This window comes from Sylvia atricapilla, chromosome 25, assembly GCF_009819655.1.
Source record: "Sylvia atricapilla isolate bSylAtr1 chromosome 25, bSylAtr1.pri, whole genome shotgun sequence".
NCBI classification, from domain to species: domain Eukaryota; kingdom Metazoa; phylum Chordata; class Aves; order Passeriformes; family Sylviidae; genus Sylvia; species Sylvia atricapilla.
The window spans coordinates 4,243,294-4,264,290 of NC_089164.1; the positions used below are offsets into that span (position 1 = coordinate 4,243,294).

At 58.8% G+C, this 20,997-nt stretch overlaps 1 protein-coding gene and 1 long non-coding RNA gene across 4 annotated transcripts; one reads left to right on the forward strand and one right to left on the reverse strand.

Moving 5' to 3' along the window:
* Nucleotides 1-709: 709 nt before the first annotated feature.
* PIM1 (Pim-1 proto-oncogene, serine/threonine kinase) lies at nt 710-10,450 on the reverse strand. 3 transcript variants are annotated; one of them, XM_066335759.1, is made up of 6 exons: nt 10,269-10,440; nt 10,072-10,178; nt 9,933-9,983; nt 9,232-9,598; nt 8,454-8,630; nt 6,805-8,207 (listed from the first exon to the last, which is right to left on the reverse strand). In XM_066335759.1, the coding sequence occupies exons 1-6, from the start codon at nt 10,348-10,350 to the stop codon at nt 8,056-8,058; spliced, it is 936 nt and encodes a 311-aa protein (XP_066191856.1). In that variant the 5' UTR covers nt 10,351-10,440; the 3' UTR covers nt 6,805-8,055. The 3 variants fall into 3 exon arrangements, with proteins under 3 accessions (XP_066191857.1, XP_066191856.1, XP_066191854.1); XM_066335760.1 differs by lacking the exons at nt 6,805-8,207; nt 8,454-8,630 and adding exons at nt 710-791; nt 1,038-1,214 and having other exon boundaries at nt 10,072-10,450; XM_066335757.1 differs by having other exon boundaries at nt 10,072-10,442.
* Nucleotides 6,351-7,274, forward strand: LOC136371588 (uncharacterized). The gene is made up of 2 exons (XR_010745366.1): nt 6,351-6,479; nt 6,589-7,274. It is a non-coding gene; the product is annotated as an uncharacterized lncRNA (long non-coding RNA).
* Nucleotides 10,451-20,997: the final 10,547 nt, after the last annotated feature.

Below are 20,997 nucleotides of genomic sequence, written 5' to 3' on the forward strand. Positions count from 1 at the left end.
CGGAGGCCGAAGTCACGTGTTCATGTTTTCTTCCGTGGGGCATGCCGGGAAACGGAGTCTTTCGTCCCCAGGCTCCCGGATGGCCGAGCAGGGTTTGTGATGCATGCCGGGAGATGTAGTTTGGCCCCGTGCGCAATGACCGCATGCGCACTGGGCCCTGGCCTGCTGTGCCTGGCGCCGCCCAGCGAGCGCAGAGGGGAGTGCAGGGGGAGCCCCCGGCCGCCTCAGCGCCCCCGGCGGCGCCATCTTGGCTCAAGGCGGAGGCGCTGACGGGAGAACCCGGCCGGAGCAAGAGCTTAAAATCCCTCTGCTCCGGAGCCAGCCTGGGAATGTTCCAGCTGCAGGAGGAAAGGTTCCAGGGGCACCTGAGAGCCTAAAGGGGCTCCAAGAGAGTTGGAGAGGGACGTTGGACAAGGGCCTGGAATGACAGGACAAGGAAAAGGGCTCCCCATTGCCAGAGGGCAGGGACAGATGGGATATTGTGGAAAAAAATCCTTCCCTGTGAGGTGGGAAGGGTGCCCAGAGCAGCTGTGGCTGCCCCTGGATCCCTGGAAGTGTCCAAGGTCAGGTTGGAGGGGGCTTGGAGCAACCTGGAGGAGTGGAAGGTGTCTCTGCCATGGCAGGGGGTGGGACAGGATAAACTTAAGGTCTCTTCCCACCCAAACCCTTCTGGGATTGAAAAAAAAAAAGGATAAAAATACCACTCTGCTTACACACACACACAAAATATTTTATTTATTTATTTCATTTATTATACACGGACAAACACCACTTGATGAGGTGTTGGCACTCTGGGGAGAGAAACCAGCAGCAGGGGTCAGTCAGAGCAGGCTCCTGTCCACCCTGTGCCACCACCCACAGTGTCCCAGCTGTGCCCAGCGCTCCCCATCCACGCTGTGTTTGGGAGGAGAGCAGGATGGCAGCACACGTGCCACCTCCTCCGGCCACCCACGGGAGATGGAGCCCTGCAGAGTTCCTGTGAGCTGCTGCCTCCCCCAGCCCGACATCCCAGCCTCGTGCCAGAGCCGGGCACCCACCGAGAGAGATGCGCCGTCGGAAGAAGAGCTGTCCCCGGATGATGTCCTCGTCCTGCTCGAAGGGGACGTCCCCACAGACCATGTTGTAGAGCAGGACACCCAGGGACCAGATGGTGGCTGAGTGGCCGTGGTAGCGGTGGAAGCGGATCCACTCCGGGGGGCTGTACACGCGTGTTCCTGCGGGACACAGGTGCTCATGGGGCGGATGCTGCTGCTCCAGACCCTCGCCTGGGTATCCCTGGGGGTGCAGGAGCTGCCCAGGGGCACATGGCAGGATCTGCTGCCTTCCCTCCTGCCCCTGCGTCTTGGTTACAAACTCTGTGGTGTGAAATGAAGCTCGTGGTGCTGGAAAAGGCAATATAACCCCAGGGAAAGGCCTGGACTTTACATGCAAGGAAAAACCCACCCACGGGTGGGAAAACCCTGTGTTTATCTTTCCCTTCACTGGGCAAAAAACCCAGTCATGAGCCACGGCAAACAAGGGCAGAGGAGCAACCCAAGCCCTTTGTGCCTGCCAATGAAGCCAGGCAGAGCCCAGGTTCTGAAGCCGCCTCTGCTGCCCCTTCAAGGGTGTTTTTTGTCACACTGGCTCCAACTCCAGCCCACACTGGAGCCAGTGTAGGTGACTGCCAGCAGAGCCAGGAGCTCCTGTTTCACAACATCCATCTCTTGCCAAACAGCAACTTGGCAGTGGGTGAAGAATTAATCCCGTTGCCCCCAGCCAAAGGGGAACCTCCAGAGCATGGTGGCCTTACCTGCACTTTGGGTCTAGAGGAATGTGCCACAACTGAATTCAACCACAGAGTTCTTTAGGCTGGAAAAGACCTCTGAGATCATCCAGTCTGACCTTTGGCTGTTCCCCACTTCGGCAACTAGATCAGAGCACTGAGTCCAGTCCTTTCTTGAACACAAAGTTCACCTTGCCCGTGGCCAGCTCGACCAAGCCCTAAGGGATAAGAAGCCTTTCAGGACACGGGAGGGCTGGAAGCACTTTTTAAAAAAAGGAAGAAATATTTAAAATGAGATTTTCTGCAAAGCCGCCCGTTTGGGGAGGCAGGGACTGACAGCAGAGGGCGGCACGTTCTCGTCGCGGCTCCTCAACACAGGCACAGGCACCTGCCCGCTTTCCGAGCCCGCGCTTTTTGCTCTTTCTCTCTCCATCACCCGCTCCCAGGCTACGGGGAGATATTTCGGGGGGCAGAACGAGCCCTGGGTCGCTGACAACGAGCCCAGCATCTCCAGCAGCTTTCGGTTCTGAACGAGAATGAAACTCGAGAGAGAAGAATCAGTTCCTTTTCCCATCTCGAAGCTGAAGCAGAGAAAAGAAACTTCAGAGCTGGCAAAATAGCACATTTGAGAGTACCCAGCTGCAGGGAGAGCACTGTCCTCCTGGTCAGAGGGGCTGTGTTGGATTAGCAAAGTTTCCAGGAAGGAGCTGGGTGGAGACGCCGCTCCTTCCACCCGGAGTTCAAAACCCCTGGGGTATTTATCATACATAACACATCCAACAATGTTATCACAAATCCCCTCATCCCGTAACGCGGCTGCAAACTCTGGGAAATGAGAACCATTCCCCGAGCGAGCGGGAGTGGGGCTGAGCACGGACAGTCCCGGAGTCCGTGCTCATCAGTCCCATCTGTCCCAGAGTCGCTTTTAGCATCATCATTTTGGTGAATTCCTGCAAAGCTCCTTTGGGTCCCGCTGTCCTTGCAGGAAGGCTGGGCGCTGCCTTTGTTGTTCCTCCCCCAGCCTGAGGGCTGGATCCTTCCTGGAGTTTCCCCTCCCGCTTTTCCACGATAATAAACACATCATCTTCTCCTGCTTCACGTATTGGCTTTATCAAGGTTTTGGTTGGAAACACCCTGCTGGAGCAGCAGAGGAGTGACCCCTCCGGCCTGGAGAGGGTGGGGGGCTCATTGTCTGCTCTGCCCACATCCCACTCCACTCCCAAAGGGTGAGAAGACCCACCCGGAGGGTGAAATCCAAGTCTTTGGCATTCACTTTTGTGCCTTGATTACGTCAGGCGTAGATTAACGAGGGCAGGAACCAAACTAGGCCAAAAGGAGCCAAATCTGTGTGCTTTGGGGAGGGATCTACACACACCTAGGCATGTGTGTGCACCCTGCGAGTGTGGGCACTCTCCAGGGAGTAATCTACTCCACGGAGTAGCCTGGCACTGAGGCTGGGGCTGCCACGGCACATCCGTGCTGCACGCTTGGCAGAGCACGGCTGGATTCCCTTGGGGCTGCTGCTGATGCTGAGGGCCCCAGCCCTGCCTGCCCATTTCAGGGAGAGAGATGGAGAATTTGGGGTGACCTGAAGTGACATTTTGCCGCTTCTGTTTCTCTCACAGCTTTCTCAGAGGGTGAGATCTCCTTCCCGACACCCGCTCGCCCATCGTATTCACACACGTGCCTCTGTGGTATTTGAGGGCCACTGAAGTGGCTGCTGCAGTTTGTAACAGGAGCTGTTGTTTCATTTTTGGGGTTGCTTAACCCTCTTCTAGCTGTAATAAACCCAGTGAGTAAGGACACAAAAAAATTACCCTGGAGGTAGGGGACCAAGAGCTTGGAACGGGATGAAAGAAACACTCCCATTACAGCTTTCAAAATGTTTCTCTAGCTGAAGCTGCTAAATTTGACTCAGCTTTACACACTGGAAAGGTTTTGCGGTTGGTTTGGGGTTTTTTATGGTGAATAAAGTGTTTTTTCCTCTTTAAAACCCCCACCAACTCGCAGGCTGAGTGATGCAGTTTCGATGTGTCACGGAAGCAGAGTTAGTGCAGAACTGCCTTGGGACAGTCACTGCAAACCCCAAAACATGAGACTCTGGTTTTGAGGGGGGCTCCAGGTGCCTGAAACCAACACCTGGCCCCCCTTGTTGTCTCAGCAGAGTGGGGAAATGCCACAGGAGGCCTGGGAAGGGACAAGTTTCACCCTGGTTTCACACTGAGAGGGGGCAGGGCTTTGGTGTCCTGCAGGATTCAATCCCTTGCTCGGGGGACGTGGGGACATCTGGGGGATTAAAGCTGTGAGCTCTCACAGCAAATCTCAGCCTGAGGAAAGAGGGCAGGGGAAAGCAGGTGAGCTCAGGCTCCACCGCAAAAGATCTCCAGCGAGCTGGGTCACTGTGCCTCAGTTTCCCCACATGGAGATGATACTGTTGCCACACAGGCCGCTGGCAAAGCACTCAGAGACTGATTTCCACAAGGGTTCATTCCCGGGGAGCTGGAGCCGTGGGACACATGGTTTGCTGATAATTCACCTCGACCTAAGGCAGGAGTCGAAAATAGCTCCTGTGACTCACTGTGCCAAGAAGGCCAAAGGGTTTGAGACAGTGCCTCGGAGGCAGCTGGATGTTTTCCTCAGGATAGGGAGGTGGTGAGGTGCCACCTCTGAGTTTCTGGCTCTTCAGGTCCCTGCGGTGAGCCCGGCCCCTGCTCCCCAGGTGCCTTTTCTCCTTGGTGCTCATCTGCCTTTCTCCAGCCGTGGCAGAGGTTTGGCTGTTGCCCATCTCCCATTCCCAGAAAGGGATGTGTAAAACATAAACCTCCCTTTTGCTGTGGCTCCAGCCTCCCCTGTCTGGTCCTTCCTGCAGCACCAAGCACCTTAGAGGGGATGGCTGTGTACAGAAAGGCATAGGTGGGATGAGTGCTGGGCCTCTCAAAGACCTCAGTCATCTGTGGGATTCCAGTGCTCCCAGAACTGGAGTTCCAACAGACTGAAATCTCCTCTTGGTCCTGCATCATTGTTTTTTTCCCAGTTTCTGCATTGTGGGTGCTTAGCCTCTGACATGGGGGAGCAAGAAAAATTTGTGTAAGGGAGGTGGGAAAGCAGTGCTTCCTCTGAGTCACCTCCCAATGGATAACTCCTGTGTTTTTATCCTCTCCTGTCATATCTGATAGCCCCAAAGTGCAGGAAATGTCCCCTCAGTGAGGAAAAATGAGGGGTGAAAAGGGCACTTTATTCCCCCAGGCCCTGAGTGCACCAACGATGATGGGCAGCCTGGAGAAGAGAACAGACAGTTGATGCTGGAACTGCCCACCTTTGGTCTCCCATCACCATGATCCTTTCCCTGTGTCAGAGACCTGGGACCCAAACCTGGTGGCACTCAGACTTGTGTATGTATTACTGCTGAGGAATGTTGGTGCACGGGGGATCAAACACACACCAATCCACCCGCAGCCCTTGGACAGGACGGCGCCCTGGGTCAGCGGGATCTCGCTGGGGACACGCCAGCTCTGTCCCGCGCCTGCAGCACAAGCCTGGAGGTGACAAAATCACCAGCCACAGGCGGAAGCCAAGGGGCTATCAGCACCCAGCTCCACATGGGACCTGCTCAGCCTTTCTGCTCGGTTTTCTAAGAAACACCGCAACAGTCGCGCGCGCTTACGGGAAGGGTGGGCAGGGCTCAGCCCGCAGCGAGACCGAGATAGTGTTTTGGTGGTGCTGGGGGGGACAGTGGCCTCAGCAGGGGCTCGAGGGCTCCATGGGGTAGCAGGAGGTGTGGTGGGGATGTTTGTGTTCGTGTAAGAGCAGCTTCCTGGATGGTCTTGAGGGGAAAAGAGAGCGAGGAGGGTATATTCAAACCACAGCTCAAAATAGGCCTAAACTTAGACGGCGTTTGGAGCTGTGCTTCCTGCTTCAAGCAGCCTCAAGGAGATGAAAGATGCAGCTGAGTGAAATACAAAACAAAAAACAAAAAACAAACCCCAAGAAAAAGGAAAAAAGCAAAGCAAACAAACCAACTTAACACTTCCTTCACCAAGGCAGAGACATGGATGATAACCAGGTCACTCCACAAGGCTGGGAACATGGCTCCAGGACGTCCCATTCTCTCCTAGCAGCTTCACAGCTTGGAAAGCAGGACAGGAGAGCGCAGGGTGAGCTGGGGAAGGGGACTGCTCACTGGACATGGGGATATTAAGGAAAAAGCGCTGGAGCAAGCCAAGGAGAGGAGGGTCAGATCTGGTCTGTTGTGTCAGATCTGGTCTGGGGACTTGCAAAGTCACCTCTAGAAAGGGAAAGCTGCCCCTTCCCTGGAGCAGACACAGCCCTGTGCTCGCAGCAGCAGCTGCTCCAGGAGGTCACACAGAAACAGGGCTCCAAAATTCCACATATGTAAACTAATTAAAAAAACCCCCACCCAAACCAAGATAAGAAAACACACAAACAAACAACCCTGAAGTGCCGCAGAGCTGGAAACGGGGTTTGACAGTTTGGAGGGTAAAAAAACTCGACCGCTGCTGACTGATAGCGACCGACTTCTCGTAATCTGGCGATCAGCTTCCTCTGCTCCTGTGCGTTGGCCGAGCTGGAGGTGGGGACAGCCCGCTGGCAGCTTCCTGCACCCACCAGCCCCCGGCATGCAACACCCAACGGAGCCGGAGCAACAGGATCTGCCTTACCAAAATTGAATTTGGCTGACAACATCCGGCCTTTCGTAAGGGCGCTTTGATGTTTGTTTACTCGCCAGCTCCAGCACATGCTCCGCACCAGCCTGCGGATGAATGGGAACGAAAAGGGCTCAGCACCTCTTTGATCTCTCCCAGGAGAGCTGCCAGGAGCAGTCAGCTCTGGAAACACCCCGTGGAGGGATGGATCCGGCTGTCCCCGCGGTGCTTTTGACTGGCTGGTCCCAGTTTGTGTTGGGCTGGGAGCTTTGGAGCCAAGGTCCCTGGAGTAGCCATGGAGTGGTCACTGGTACCCCACAACTCACAGCGTATCCTCCATCTCACCCCCCACCAAAGGAATGTCTCCATCACATTGAGTGTTTTGTTTTTATTTAAAACCGCATAAAAAAAATAAGATTTCTCAATTCCCCTGTACAATATCAACTATTAACAAAACCCGCCGGCTACACACTTGGTTACAGGTACAGACTGGACAGTGCAGACAGCCCGGGCCAGCTCCCCCCTCCCCAGCCCCAAAAAACAAGTCACTCGTGGAGAAAACCCAAATTTATCTGCAAACTGAGATCTGCACGTGGCAAGGAAAGAACAGCACCCAGAACTATGTACACAGACAGCTGGGGAGAAGCAGCCACCCCACACCTCCACCAGACATCCAACAGAAACACGATGGGCCCAGGGATGGACACAGGACAGAGACAGAGGGAAAACCCGAGTGGAAAACCAGGGGATCAGCAGCTGTAGAAGCAAGGCATGGGCTGGAAACCCACATGAATTATAAATAAATAAATAAGTTATCCTAGAGGCTCGAAGTCTTCCTTTAAAAACAAACAAACAACAAATTCGTGATAATAAATTAAAAAACAAAAACTGGAAATGAGAAAAAAGGCAAAATGTTATCACTATTCACAACTGTACATCAAGCTTTGCTTTGTAGAACTATATACACATTTACAGCTGTTGGTTTGCATTGTTTGTGCATTCGTGAGGGCACAGAGAAGCAAAGAACCCCAGAAAACCCATGTGGGATGGAGGCACAGGAGGCGAGGCATAACCCACTTGGTTCCCAAACATCTTCTGACCCATTTCCTCTTTGAAAAGGGAAAAGGAATTATAGGCCCAGGCGAGTCTCAGAAAAGCAGCACTGTAGGAAAAGTCAACTCTTTCCTCCAGCACAGCTCAGATCAAACAGAAGGCACACAAGCATGGGGACAGTGAGAATGGACAGTGAGAAGGGTCAGCCACTTGGCCCACAGGCCCTGCCCTCCCCACAGTTTGCCCCCATTGAAGCTTTTCTTGCAATCACATCTCCAGTCCTCTTGCCATCCAATTCAGCAGGTCAAGATGACACTTGAGAGCCTCCAAAACCAGTCCAAAAAACATTACTGGTAGAATCTCGGAAGAGACAAGGTCATTCAGATGGAGTCCAGGACAGCTGGCTTGCATGGTGGCTACCAGAACTTGGAAGAGCAGGCCCCCAGCTCAGCTCTAGGACAAGATATGCACGTTCCCATCAGAGAACATCTCAGAATCCCTGCTCAGTGCTATGGTCAAGATGAAAAAGTCTGGTTTTCTTTGCTTCTTATGACCAGGAGCTGCATGGAGCTGTTACTTGTCAGGCTCTTGGATCAAACTGTGCAGGTGGATCTCAGCTGGTTCCAGGTGAATGTCCTGCAGCCAAGAATGGTTGAAAATGTCTTCCAACGATGGCCTGTCCGAAGGACGCATGGACAAACACCACTTGATGAGGTGTTGGCACTCTGGGAAGAGAAACCAGCAGCAGGGGTCAGTCAGAGCAGGCTCCTGTCCACCCTGTGCCACCACCCACAGTGTCCCAGCTGTGCCCAGCGCTCCCCATCCACACTGTGTTTGGGAGGAGAGCAGGATGGCAGCACACGTGCCACCTCCTCCGGCCACCCACGGGAGATGGAGCCCTGCAGAGCTCCTGTGAGCTGCTGCCTCCCCCAGCCCGACATCCCAGCCTCGTGCCAGAGCCGGGCACCCACCGAGAGAGATGCGCCGTCGGAAGAAGAGCTGTCCCCGGATGATGTCCTCGTCCTGCTCGAAGGGGACGTCCCCACAGACCATGTTGTAGAGCAGGACACCCAGGGACCAGATGGTGGCTGAGTGGCCGTGGTAGCGATGGAAGCGGATCCACTCCGGGGGGCTGTACACGCGTGTTCCTGCGGGACACAGGAGCTCATCAGCCCCTTGCCCGAGCATCCCTGGGCGTCGCTGGCACCCGGCGTGACCCGCCCGCCTTCCGCCAGCACGTGACTCTTGTTTACAAACTTTGGGTTGTAAAAGGAAGGCGCCGGTGCCAGAAGAGGGCAGCAGGGCTCGGGGAAGGCCCGGCCGTTACAAGCGAGCAAAAAAAAACCCACCCACAGGTGGGGGAAAAACCACGCCTTCCACCCCCCCCCCGGCAATGGCAAAAAATATAAAATTATAAACCAAGGCAAACAAGGGGAGCGGAGCAGCCCCAGCCCTTCCGCACCTGCAAACCAAACCGGCCGGTGCTCGCGTTTTGCAAACCCCCCGCTCCCTGTGCTCTCCCCTTCCCCGGGGTGTTTGTCACGCTGGCTTCCCCCGCCCCAGCCGGAGCCAGGCTGGGTGACGGAGGCTGTCAGCAGGGCCGGCAGCCGGCTCCCGTTTCACAACATCCTCCCCGTGCCAAACAGCAACTTGGCAGCGGCTTCAGAATTCAGGCCGTTCCCCCCCCGCCACGGGGAAACCTCCGGAGCCCGGCCCGGCACCGGGACTGTCACCCGGCTGTGGGCTCACCGTCAAACTGCGTGTACAGCGTGTCCTTGAGGAAGGTGCCGGAGCCGAAGTCGATGAGCTTGAGCTCGCCCGTGGCCAGGTCCAGCAAGATGTTCTCGTCCTTGATGTCGCGGTGCAGGACGCCGCAGTTGTTGCAGTGCCGCACGGCCTCCAGCACCTGGCGGAACAGCCCCCGCGCCATCTCCTCCGGCAGGAACCCCCGCTCCGTGATGAAGTCAAAGAGGTCCTGCGACGGCTCCGGACGCTCCATCACCACCACAAAACTGTCCGGGAGCTCGAACCAGTCCAGGAGCTGGATGACGCCGTGGAAGCCGGAGCCCACCTTGTTCAGAAGCACGATCTCCAGAGGCACACGGCTGCCGCTGGGCTGCGGGGGAACCACGCTGCCATCAGCGGGGCTAAGCTACCCTCGCCCGCGGCAACCTCTCGTGTCCCCTTTGCCCGCACCCACCGGTCCCGTGCATCCCCCTCGCCCAGGGGATGCCCCGGTGTTTCCCCGCTCGCTCCCACCGGTCCCGGGCATTCCGGTGTCCTCCTGCCCGCCCCCATCGGCGCCAGGCATTCCCGGGCCGGGGATGCCCCGCGTCCCCCGGTGACCCCACACCCGCTCCCCCAGCGCTGTCCCGGTTTCCACCCTCCCGCGTCTCGGCTCGTCCCCGCCCGTCACGCCCCGGCTTCTCCCGCCGGCCCCGCACACTCACCAGCTCGCCCCACTGCGAGATGCGGTCCCGGGCCACGCGTTTAATCGCCACCTGCGAGCCGAGAGGAACGGCGGGATGAGCTCGGCGCCCGCCCCGCCGAGACCCTCCTCCTCCGCCCGCCGCCGGCCCCGCCACTTACCGGGGCGCCGTCCGAGAGGCGGATCCCCGAGTAAACGCTGCCGAAGCCGCCGCTCCCCAGCAACGGGCCCACCCGGTACAGCTGCTCCAGCGGCTCCTTCTCCTTCCCTGTGGACGAGACCCGCCCGTCAGCGCTCCGCCCGCTGCCCCGGCCGGCTCCGAGCCGGGACGGGCACCCCCGGGCCGGGCGTCCCTGACCTGGCTGTAGCTTGGCGGGGTGCAGCTCCCCGGCGGTCCCGGAGCGGAGATGCGCCAGCGAGGTGATTTTGGAGAGCAGCATCCCGGTGGCGGGGCCGGTGGCGGGGCCGGTGGCGGCACCTGCGGCTCGTGGCCGGGCAGGGCTGTGAGGGCGGGCGGGGTGCGCGCGAGCGGCCGCTCCGCGCGAGGCCCGGCCGCGTGTGGCGCGCGGCCCCTGCCGGCCCCGCGAGCCGCAGGGGCCGGGGGCGGGGCCGGACGCCTGAGGGGCGGGGTTATACCGAAGAGCCACGCCCCCTCTCGCCCGGCGGCCAATAGGCAGCGGGCGCGGCGGCGGCGCGCGCGGGTCTCGCTGGCGGCCCGGTGACGGGACCCCCGCCCTCAGCGGCCATGGAGCCGCGGCCTGCCGCCCTGCCCGGGAACCGCCGGGGCCTGGCACCCCGGCCTGCTTCACCGCCGCCCAACCCGTGCCTGAACTTTCCCCCTTCCAGTAAAAGTGGCCATGTGGCCGTTCCAGCTGGGGACTCTTGACTAACATCCCTTTTTTTTTTTTTTTTTTTTAAGTTTTTTTTTTTTTTTTTCCCCGTCTCCTTTTTTTTTTCCGCAGAAGTCGCTGGCTGCGATGCCTCCCCGAGTTCCAGAGATAAGATAAATAATTGACTGGATGGAGATCTCTGATTACTCACTCTATTAGCATTTGGAGCAAAGAGCTCCAGCCACTGGGAGCTGAATTATTCCAGACAAAGCCCATCTGGGCTCCTGCTCCTAAGCAAGACCGAGGAGTTCCTGGCATCCCACACATACTTGTGGGATGAAGTGCTTGAAATCGAGTGGGGTTTACTGGAAATGCTGGTGAGATCCTATCCCCTTTAGTGTTAAGAAAAAGGATTAAATACAACCAAGATGCACCCCCCCCCAAAGCGGGTTTTGGAGCTGCAGCCCAGCCCTAGCACTGGGAAGGACTCTCCACCGCTGCTGCCGCTTTTACAATTACCCAGAATGTGACACATCCTCTTTCAGGGCCTGAGACAACCAAAAACTGGAAAACTCTACCTTCCGTTTTACCCAGAAAGTGACATTTATTTAGGGAAGAGTGTGGAGAATCTGACACAGCGCCTCCATTCCTCTTTGTTTTAAAATATATCACTGTTAAAAATATTTTTTTAATATATTGTTGTTGCAATTCGAGGTGACGCAAGCTGAGAGTGGGGCAGAGGGGCAGGCAGCGCCTTTCTCCTGCATTATTCCCACCCGACGCCTGGGCAAATTTGGGACAACTGGTTCTGCCAGTCGGTGCTCAGCCGTGGGATGAGGTGACTTAGCATTTGGCCCCGAACTCATTATCAAATTCTTTGCCAGGATGATGAAAGGCACCGAAGGGGCTGCCCTGGAAACCTGTTGACAAACAGAGCTGGCCCATGGCTTTCCCGGGGGCTGCCTGTCCCTGACTCCTCGGGAGAAGCAGCTCTGCCCAAACCTGCTCATTAGCGTCGGAGGGAGCAGCGTGTCTTGCAGCCGGGATGATCTGGGGCCAAAATCATCCTCGTGCGTAAACCTGCCCTGCTGCTCCTTTACCCCGGCACTGAGTCAGCGGCCGTCTCTTCCTGCTGGCGCTGGGCTGGTCCCCTCTGGATTGAGGGAAAACCCCACCTCGGAGGCGAGGGGAGCTCACTGCTCCATGCCCTGGCCGCGTGGAGCTGGGAGGCAGCCACACTTCCCGGCCGTGTCCATCTCTTTCCACATAACCCGGCCAGATGCATTCCTGTTCCCGAAATGACCCCAAACCAGGGCTAGGAGTCACCTTTTCCCCTCAGCCCGTTCCACACGCTCACCTTTCCCCCGCCAGCCCGTGCGAGGCCATCGGGATGTGTGAGACATTCAAACTAACATGAAACAAACCCCATCCTCTTGCTCTCACCCACTTTGCCCTCATCCCTAGGGATCACTTCTTTCCCCAACCCTCTTCCCCTGGGATGATGCCTGCTCAGGACGGTGAGAGCAGGCCACATCCACAAGAACACCTTGCCCTTGCATGGACCCAGGGATGTCCTGCCCTGGCCGGAGCTGCCCCGTCCATCCCTGGAGCAGCCCCAGTCCTTGCCCTGAGCCCTCGGGGAGCAGTTTGCAGCCCAGAGGACACTCCGCTGGGCTTGCAAAGAGGCAAAACCCAACCAGGGCCATGCCCGGGGAGAAACGGGACCCTGGGGTGGCGTATGGAGCCGATGGCAGGTCTGGGGGAGAGGAGCTCCCAGCAGACATCAAAAGATCAGTTCTGAGCCCTGCAAACAATCCCGGCAGCTTTCAGGCTCTTCAGCGGCATTCCAGTCTAACCGGGGCTGCCTTGCATGATAATCAGGCTTAATTACTGCTTTATCGCTTGATTGCTGTGCTGGGCCCTTGGAGCTGCAGTGTTGCTTTCGCAGTTTACTTTTTGTATTTCCTCCCCCTCGCCTTCCCTGCCGGCACAATTAGCAAATAGGTGAAAACGGGGAGGGCCGGGGCGATACCCAGCGGGGACAGAGAGGCGATTTGCTCCCCAGGATCGCCCGGGGTGAGGGGTCATCATCCAGGTTTTCCACCGATGTCCTGGAACAAACCGGCAAAGGTCAAAGCCACGCCGGGAGCGCGGCCCCGTGTCAGCCCCACGAGCATCCCCCTGCGCAGGGCCGCGGAGGAAGGGGAGGATGCGGGGCCATTAACGCCGTGACACACAAGGGCTGTGGTTTTCCACCAGCACCTTTGAGTCATTGCGTGACCTTGGCTGAGCCTGCCCGTGGCTCCCTGGGCTCGGTGGCCCGCGGAACCGGCTGGCCCAGGGCGTGGGGCGAAGCGCGGCACCGACCTGCAGCTCCCCGGGGGAAGCCCAAAACCTTCCTCATCTCTTCCCGATGCTCTGATGGGCACTCGGCTCTCTCCGCCTCCCCTGATAGAACCTGAAAAAGGGATTTGAGGCACCTCAGCGATGCCCACTCTGCCATGAGCAGGGCACGAAGCCCTTTGCCCACCCAGGGCTTGTCCCAGCCCGGAGGGGTGAGGAGAGTTGGCAAGGAGGATGCTCCCACCTACCCGCAGTGAGCAATCCCGAGCAAATCCTCGCCCAGGCAGTTCGTGCCACTGCTGAGACCCCCCCAGAGTGTCATCACCTGCCCAAAGTCACCCCTACAGCCACAGTAAGGTGCTCTGGGGTCTCACATTTGGAAATGCAATGAAGTTTGTGTGCGTTCCTCAGTGTTTTGGCTGCACAAGGGAGGGACATCCCTGCAGGACGAGACCAGTCCCGGGGTACACGGTGTCCCCCAAGAGAGCGGAGGGCTGGGATCCTGTGGGTTTGCATCATGAATTCTGGGGGTCAGTGCAGCCGCAGGGCGCTGGTTGGGTGCTGCTTTCCCTCCTCATCCTCAGGGTCCCCCCAGACCCAGCTGGGACCACAACGCAGCGGTGACAGCTTGGGACCCACACGCCTCATCCTGGGGCTGGAATCACCCCAGCACAGGGAAGAAAAAGGTCCTGGCTGGAGTGCTGCAGCTCCCCAAAACCCCTCTCAGCCAGCACCCAGTCCCAGGACTTTGGGTGCCAATTCCCACCGGTTTAGGAGAGTGATGGGACCTGAGAGCGGGGCAGGAGATGCTGAGAGCTATCCTGCTCCCCGGCAGGAGCAGCCGTGGGGATTTCTTCTTAATAATTGTACATTTTTTTTGTGTGTGTGTTGGCTTTTTCGCGGGCTTTTCGAGGCGAGGTGTGCGGGGAGGCGGCAGCATGGCTAATCTGCTTTGTGAATAGAGCCTCACGGGGGGCGGCGGAGGGGATCGGGGAGGTGGAAGGAGCCGCATATTTGGGATTCCATCATCTGGGTGGGCTCCTTCTCCCCAGACTCTCAGGATGTGGGAAATGGAAGATGAAAGGAGCTGCATTTCCAGGCTCTCGGGTTACAATGTCTAAAGCAGAAAAGGGTGGTTGGGGAAAGAAAGAGGGGGAAAAAAAAAGAAAAAAAGAAAAAAAGAAAAAAGAGCCGGGGGAGTGGGATGCTACAGGGAAACCTGGGTTGGGAAATGGCCCGGGAAGGTTGGGGCAGGGAAGGGGGCGGCTGGGGCCGAGCCGCTCGTGTTTCACATCACGTCAGGGCTGAGGAATTTCCTCTGCTCTGGGGGTGCCTCGCAGAGAAAAAGGGGGAGGCTTTAAGGTTAGCTGGGGATGAATAATAGCCAAGAGAGGGATTAGAAGTGTTACCCAGGGGCTGCTGTTTACAAGCAAACCCTCCTACCGAGAGCAACAGGGGAAAGTGGGATGCATCGGGGTGATGGTGTGCCATGTGCCACCCACAACCCTGCCCCGAGGGCACACAGGGTGATCATCACCCCCTGCCCCCAAGGGATTTTCTCCCCAGCATCAGCGGGGGCTCAGCAGCCGGTCCCCTGCACACGTGGCGTGTCCTGGGCTGCTCAGCCTGGCTTCCCCACCGTGTCCTCCTGTGGCCCCAGGGGGCTTCCCACCCTTCTGTCACCCTGAGCTGCAGACACCCAGGTCATCCCTGTGCACAGGGAGGAGAATGCAGAAGGGGATTTGTGTCACCCCGTGGAGAAAGAGCAGGGAGAAGGGATATAAGGAGTGGGGCGGGGGCACAGAGAGACAGCCCGGGTATGGGGCTTGTACCCTGCTGGGTGATGGCAGCAAACCCTGGACCTGGGCATCTCCTGGCATCATCCCACCACCTCCTGAGCTGGGGCCCAGGTTTTGTCCCAAAACACTTCATTTTCATTTCCCATTTATTGTTATCCTGGGTGATGCAATGTCAAGGTGGGGAGGAGTAAAGGGAACCACGTTGCTGTGTTATTTCATATCATCTTCCATCTCTCTTAGGACAGCTGGGAAGGGATTGTTGAAGGGTGGATGTGCAACCTCCAAGCTGGGCCCAGGGAAACTGTAGGATCCAACTGGCTGCCCACCCTGGGATAATGGCAGAGACACTGGAATGTGCTCTGGGCATCTGGGTTCCACTTCCAGGCTGTGTGTGTGCTATGGACAGGCTGTTCTCTGATTTAGCCCAGGGAAACTGAGGCACAGGGGACCAGGAAGCCCCTGTGAGGTTGGAGTGGGGAAATGGGCTTATTCCACCCCATAAAGGGAGTGAAAGGGCAAAGAGAAGACACGGCTGGAATCAGCTGAGTGCTGTTTGCAGGAGGCTGAGCTGGTGCACCTGCACTGGTGGCCACTGGTGAGACCTGGTGCCCAGGTGAGCCCCCTGACCGTGCCTGGGGACTTGGACCTGGCCCAGTGACAGCACCAGGGACTGGCACCACTCGGGGGACACAAAACACATCTGTGCCCGAGGTCCGGGCTGAGCGCAGCCTCACCTGCCCCCGCTTAACAGGTTTCTTTCTGCGGAGCATTTGCACGAGATAAGCACCTTTTAAAGGTTACAGAACAAATGTTGGTGGCTAACTGCGGACAGGAGGGTGCTCAGCTCTTCCCCCTCCACCCTGCAAAATTCTCCCTATTCCCAGGTACATTCCTGGCATTGCTCCGTCCTAGAGTGCAGGGAGGGCCCTGACCCCCTGAGCATGGGAAAAATGCCTGTCTGCGTGCGGGAAAGGAGGTGCAAATAGTGCGGGGTGAGGAGGTCAGCCGGGAAATCCCTTTCATCTTCTCCCGGGCCTTTGCCGACACGCGGCCGGAGAGCGCGTGGGGAGAGCGGGAAAGGGTTTTGTCTGCAGCTGGAAAAGAGGCGGCGCCCGGGAGGCTCCTGCAGGGACGGGGATGCTGGATCCGGGCTGGAGGAGGCTGAATCGCCGCGTGGGGGGAATGGTGTGGGGATGAGCCAGGTCACAGGCGAGCCCCGGGATGGGCGATGGGTTTGTGCAGCTCAGTGGTCACTGGAAGCGGCCACAGGCCAGGGGCAGGGGGCAGAGGGGCACCCCCACATGCCCATGGCACACAGGTACCAGCTCTTGGTGCGGGTGGGTCAAGCCCAGTCGGTGCCACGGAGGTTCCTGGGTACGGGTCACTGTCCCAGTGTCACCCCAGAGAGCTCTGAGTGCCAGAGGGATTCGGATTGGTGCTGTCCCATCCTGGAGAGATCCCAGTGGAAACTTATTTCCATCTCCATGAGACCTGACACTGCTGCAAAGGCTGGGCCTGACTCTGCACCTGGAAAAAAAATCTCCTGGCAGGAGCACAGTAAAAGGCAGGTCACTTGCCCTCCCTGTTTGGCGAAAACCTCCTGAGTGGAGGAGAAGGGGGAGCCCCCGAGGAGCCCGGGAGATGCGGGGCCATCCCGTCCTCTGCCACAGACCCGCTGCATTCTGTCCCTCCTCTCTCTATCTCTGTGTCCCACCCGGACAAGTACAAAGCTCTCCCTGCGGTTTGAGCTCTGCCATCTCCCCCTCCCAGCAGCTCCCCGCCATCGTCGTCATCGCTGTCACCTGCCCTTGTTGGCCAAAGGAGGAGTCCCAGCGCTGCCCGGCCCCGTGCCTGCCGAGCCGGATCCAGTCTGGCTTCCAGGAATCGGGGCTGTGGCGGATGACAGCTGGTGCCTCCAGTGGCATCCGCTTGTCCCGATGTGCTCAGGTCCCCGTGCACCCGTTTGCTAAAGCACCCACCGCTCCGTGGGACTCATCTCTCCCCAGGGGTTCCCACTGCCTTTCCCCAGCCTGGGACGAGGGCTTCTCGTGCCTGCACAAAGCAGATGGTAACACACGGACTAACGAGATCAGAGATTAATCTGCACTTTGCTTCCAAATCGCATAATCATGTAATTATTCCCAGTATCGGGGAGGAGCAGGCTGCAGGCTCCTGCTCCTCCTGGGCCACTTTGCATGGCAGCATGGTGCCAGGGGGTCACATCCTGCCTTGCTGATGCTGCAGGACGCCGTTACTCTGATGGGACTGCCCAGTGTCCTACTGGTTGATGCAGTCCAGTGGGAAGTGTTGGGAGAGGCCCAGGGATGTGGGAGGGCAGCTCCCCATCACACCCCACATCCTTGTCCAGCCTTGCACCGGGGTTATCCACCTTGTTCCAGGGCAGCCCAGTGGGAAGCACATCCCAGAGCACCTTTCCACACCCCCTGGCACGGCACAGGAGCAAACCCAGCCCGGTGACTCCCAGCCCCTACCAGTAAGATTCCCTGGGGTGGAACTGGGGTGCTGCTGGTGTGATGCTGCTCTGTACCCTGCACAGGAGTCAGGCAGCATCAGCATGATCTGCTGCCGCCCCAGCACTGTCTCTTGCTTTTGGGGGTGAGGAAACAGGGGAAAATCCCACATTTAGGGCAGCATGTGTGGCCATTTGCTCCGAATTCCTGGGTGGCCTGTGGCACGGCCCCGTTATCAGCAGGCCCGGGCTGTTTGCTGGAAAAGGGCGGCAGCAGGGCTGGGTGACCCCACACTTCCTTCCTTTCCTGGAAGCCTCTCACTCCGAGTGTGACGCCCGTGCTCTGATAACCAGCTGCTTTCACAACACCAGCGCAGGGTCAGGCTCACTCCCTGCAGTGTCACAATCCTTCCCGCACAGCTTCCATCACCTGCCTGCCCTGCCTCAGTTTCCCCCCTTTCTAGAGGCGGGAACTCAGCCCTGAGCATGCAAGAGTGAGGGTGTGGATCTGTTTCACTGCAGGCTGTAATGAAATGTGTTTGGCCTCAGCCTCACTGTCCATCCATCCATCCATCCATCCATCCATCCATCCATCCATCCATCCATCCATCCCAGTAGTGAGGGCTGTGCTGGAAACTCCCTTTGCAGCACTTGGACTTGGACTGGGGGAATGAGAAGCGGGGGACCCTTCACCACCTTGGGAACACCCAGGAAAAGACTCATGAGCTGTGCTGAGCCGTGGAGCTGCACTCGTGGCCGTGCAGTCTTTGGACCCTCTGTTCCCTGGGGTGGATGGAGGACCTCAGTGCAAGGTGCAGCATTGGACAGGAGTGAGCTGGGGGGTTCTTGGTCCTCCTGTGCCCAGGCAGAGCAGCCAGTGGCTCCTGTGCACACCGAGGGGCTGAGAAATCACAGCTGCCCTTGAAGGGGAGTGGCAGGCAGGGTCCTGCCTCAGTCAGGTGCGCCCAGCACGGTCCCCTCCCTGCGTGGTGGCAGGTCCCTGCACGCCATGCAGGAGCCACTGCCCCAGGTCAGGGAGGGACAGGCTGAAGGGGAAACTGAGGCAGTGGTAGGGAATGCCATGACTTGCCTGAACTCTTCTGGAAAGGGATCCAGCAGCTCTACCTGCTCCCTGGACACTCTGGGGGCTGCGTGGAGCCAGGCTGGTCCTAACAGGGTTTGGCCATGGGCTTGGAAACCTGGCAGAGGCTGGTGCTCAAATCCTCCCAAACCCCATTGGGATCCACTCTGCACTACCCTGTGTAGGGGCAGTGGATCACCATCAGGGGCTGGGTTCCCTGCCAGGTCGGTGCACGGCTGAGCTCAGCTCCTTGGCCCATCCAAAGAGGAAGTTTGCAGGGTGGATTCCAGCAGGCAGGTAAACAGCAGCCAGATGGGACCCAGATACCTGCCCAGAGACACCCGCCGAGCCGGGTTTGCACAGCCCCGATGCTATTTGCTCTGGGGAGGGCTTTTCCCTCACTTGGACGTCAGCTGCGGTGCCAGGACGTCACCCAGAGCCCTGCCGGCCTCCTCCGTCACGCTCCTGGCCGGGTGCCTGCAGCCAGGGCGCTGCCGTGGGGAGGCTGCACTGCTCCAAGGGTCACTGACCCACAGCCACGCACCAGCAGACACCCAGGGCTCCTCTGACACACCCAAAGGGGATGGGGGTCCTCGGGTGCCCAGCAGTGTTGGGCTGGGGGGCCCTGGCCTCACTGAGCCCCTCTGCAGGGATGACAGGTTGCTGCTGACTCCCTGCTCTGTGGCAGAGGATGCCAGGCGTGCCCCTGGCACACGTGCTGGAGCACCTTGCACCCACTGGTCTGCAGTGCCACTGGGATGCTCCCCGTTGCAAGATTCTTGGCTCATCCAGCTTGCCCGGCTCTCCCCCCTGCAGCCACACCCAGCAGCCTGCCCTGCTCCCGGGGGAAACGGGGATGGCAGGATTGATGCAGGGACATGGAGTGAAGCTGCTGAAGGTCACCAAGCATCACCCACCCATGGGACCACAGCAGCCTCCACCCCGGCGTGCTGCTGTGTCACCCGGAGCTGCATCACTCCCAGCCAGTGGATGCTGCCGGGCCATTTCTTCTCCCAGGTTTCCATCACTGTCCTGTCACATCCCCATCCCTGCAGGCCCGAGGTGGGACAGCTCCGGGCCGCAGTGCCCAGCGCAGCACCACCGCATTTCCCTGCCCTTTGCGTGGTGATGAATAATGCAGAGCCCAGCCCGGAGGGTTCCGAGCACCGGCGGGAGGCTGCTCCCTTCGCTGCCGGGGCACGGAGGGGAAATGCCGGGTCAGGACCCCGTCAGCGTGTGTTTACCGTGTCAGGAGAAGCCGTAAATTCACTTGGTTTAATTGAAAGCCGGTGCTGTGGGTTTGGCTTAATCCACCCTCCTCCTCCTCCTCCATTAGATAACGTCTCGCTGAAACCACTTTGCAAGCTCACGGCATTCCTGTGTGCTGAGCACCGGGCAGGGGCGGGCCACGGCCACGGCCACGGAGGGCTCCTGTGCCTCGGGGCCACCTCGCTGCCACCAGCCCGGCTCCTCCGCACTCATCCTGCCCGGCCCCGGGAGAACTGACCCACTCGTGACATGAAACACGGGTGGCAACGGAACACGATGGCTGAGGGTGGGGGAATGCAGAAAAGATGCCCAATTGAAGCACCCTGAGGGAAGCCAGCAGCGCATTCAAAAGGCTCAAGTTAAAAAGATAAAGGGAAATTGTTTGGATGGAGGGAAATCCAAGCCGTAGATGGGCTGGGATGTTCCCGAAGAGAGCTGGTGGGGAGAAGTGGGAGCCCTCTCAACTCTGTGCATCAGAGGGGTCAGCGCTGCTTCTCCTCACCCCAACACAGGGAAACTGAGTCATAGAGCCGGGCACTGCTCGGGGAATGCTCAGAGTCGTAGCTGTTTGTGGGGAGCCCGTTCCTCTTCGAGGTTCTGCAGAACTGCCAGAGAAGGAAGCGCCCAGGCCACAGAGAGGTCAGATTTTCAGGGCAGATACTCCCGTGAGCTCCGTCCCCTGTCCCCATCCTCTGGACCCCGCAGCTGCGGGGCCGAGGAACCCCGGCAATCTGGCGAGAGGGGAAATCTGCTTTGCCAGCGGAGTTCAGGCAGAGGCCAGGACCGGCGAGAGCTGTCGGGGTGTCCTGCAGCCGCCGCTGACCTGCGAGGAATGCTGTGAGTCACCGGGAAAGCATCCCCACGCCGCCAGCCCCTCGCCGTGCCTCCGGCCACCGCAGCCTGCGAGTCGGGCACCTCGGGCTTTGGGGTGCGCAGTGCCCGGGACACCCCGGGACACCCCACGGGTGGTGATGGCACGGGCAGTGCCCAGCCAGGGGGTGAAGAACCCCAGCGGCATCCCATCGCTGCGGTCAGCCCGCCTCACGGGCAGGGACAGGGCAGGAGCCGTGCGGGGAGCCAGACATGAACTCAGCTTCTCCAAGAGGGAAAAGAGCTGACGTGATGCTGGGAGGCGACCCGGGGCCGGGACTTCGTCCCGGGGCTCTCCCGTCCCTGCCCAGAGCTCGGGGCTCTCCTATCCCAACCCAGAGCTCGGGGCTCTCCCGCTCAGCCAGCTCCGGCCAGCTGGAGCGGAGAGGGAGATCCTCCCGGAGGCGGCTCCTGCTCCGGTCCTT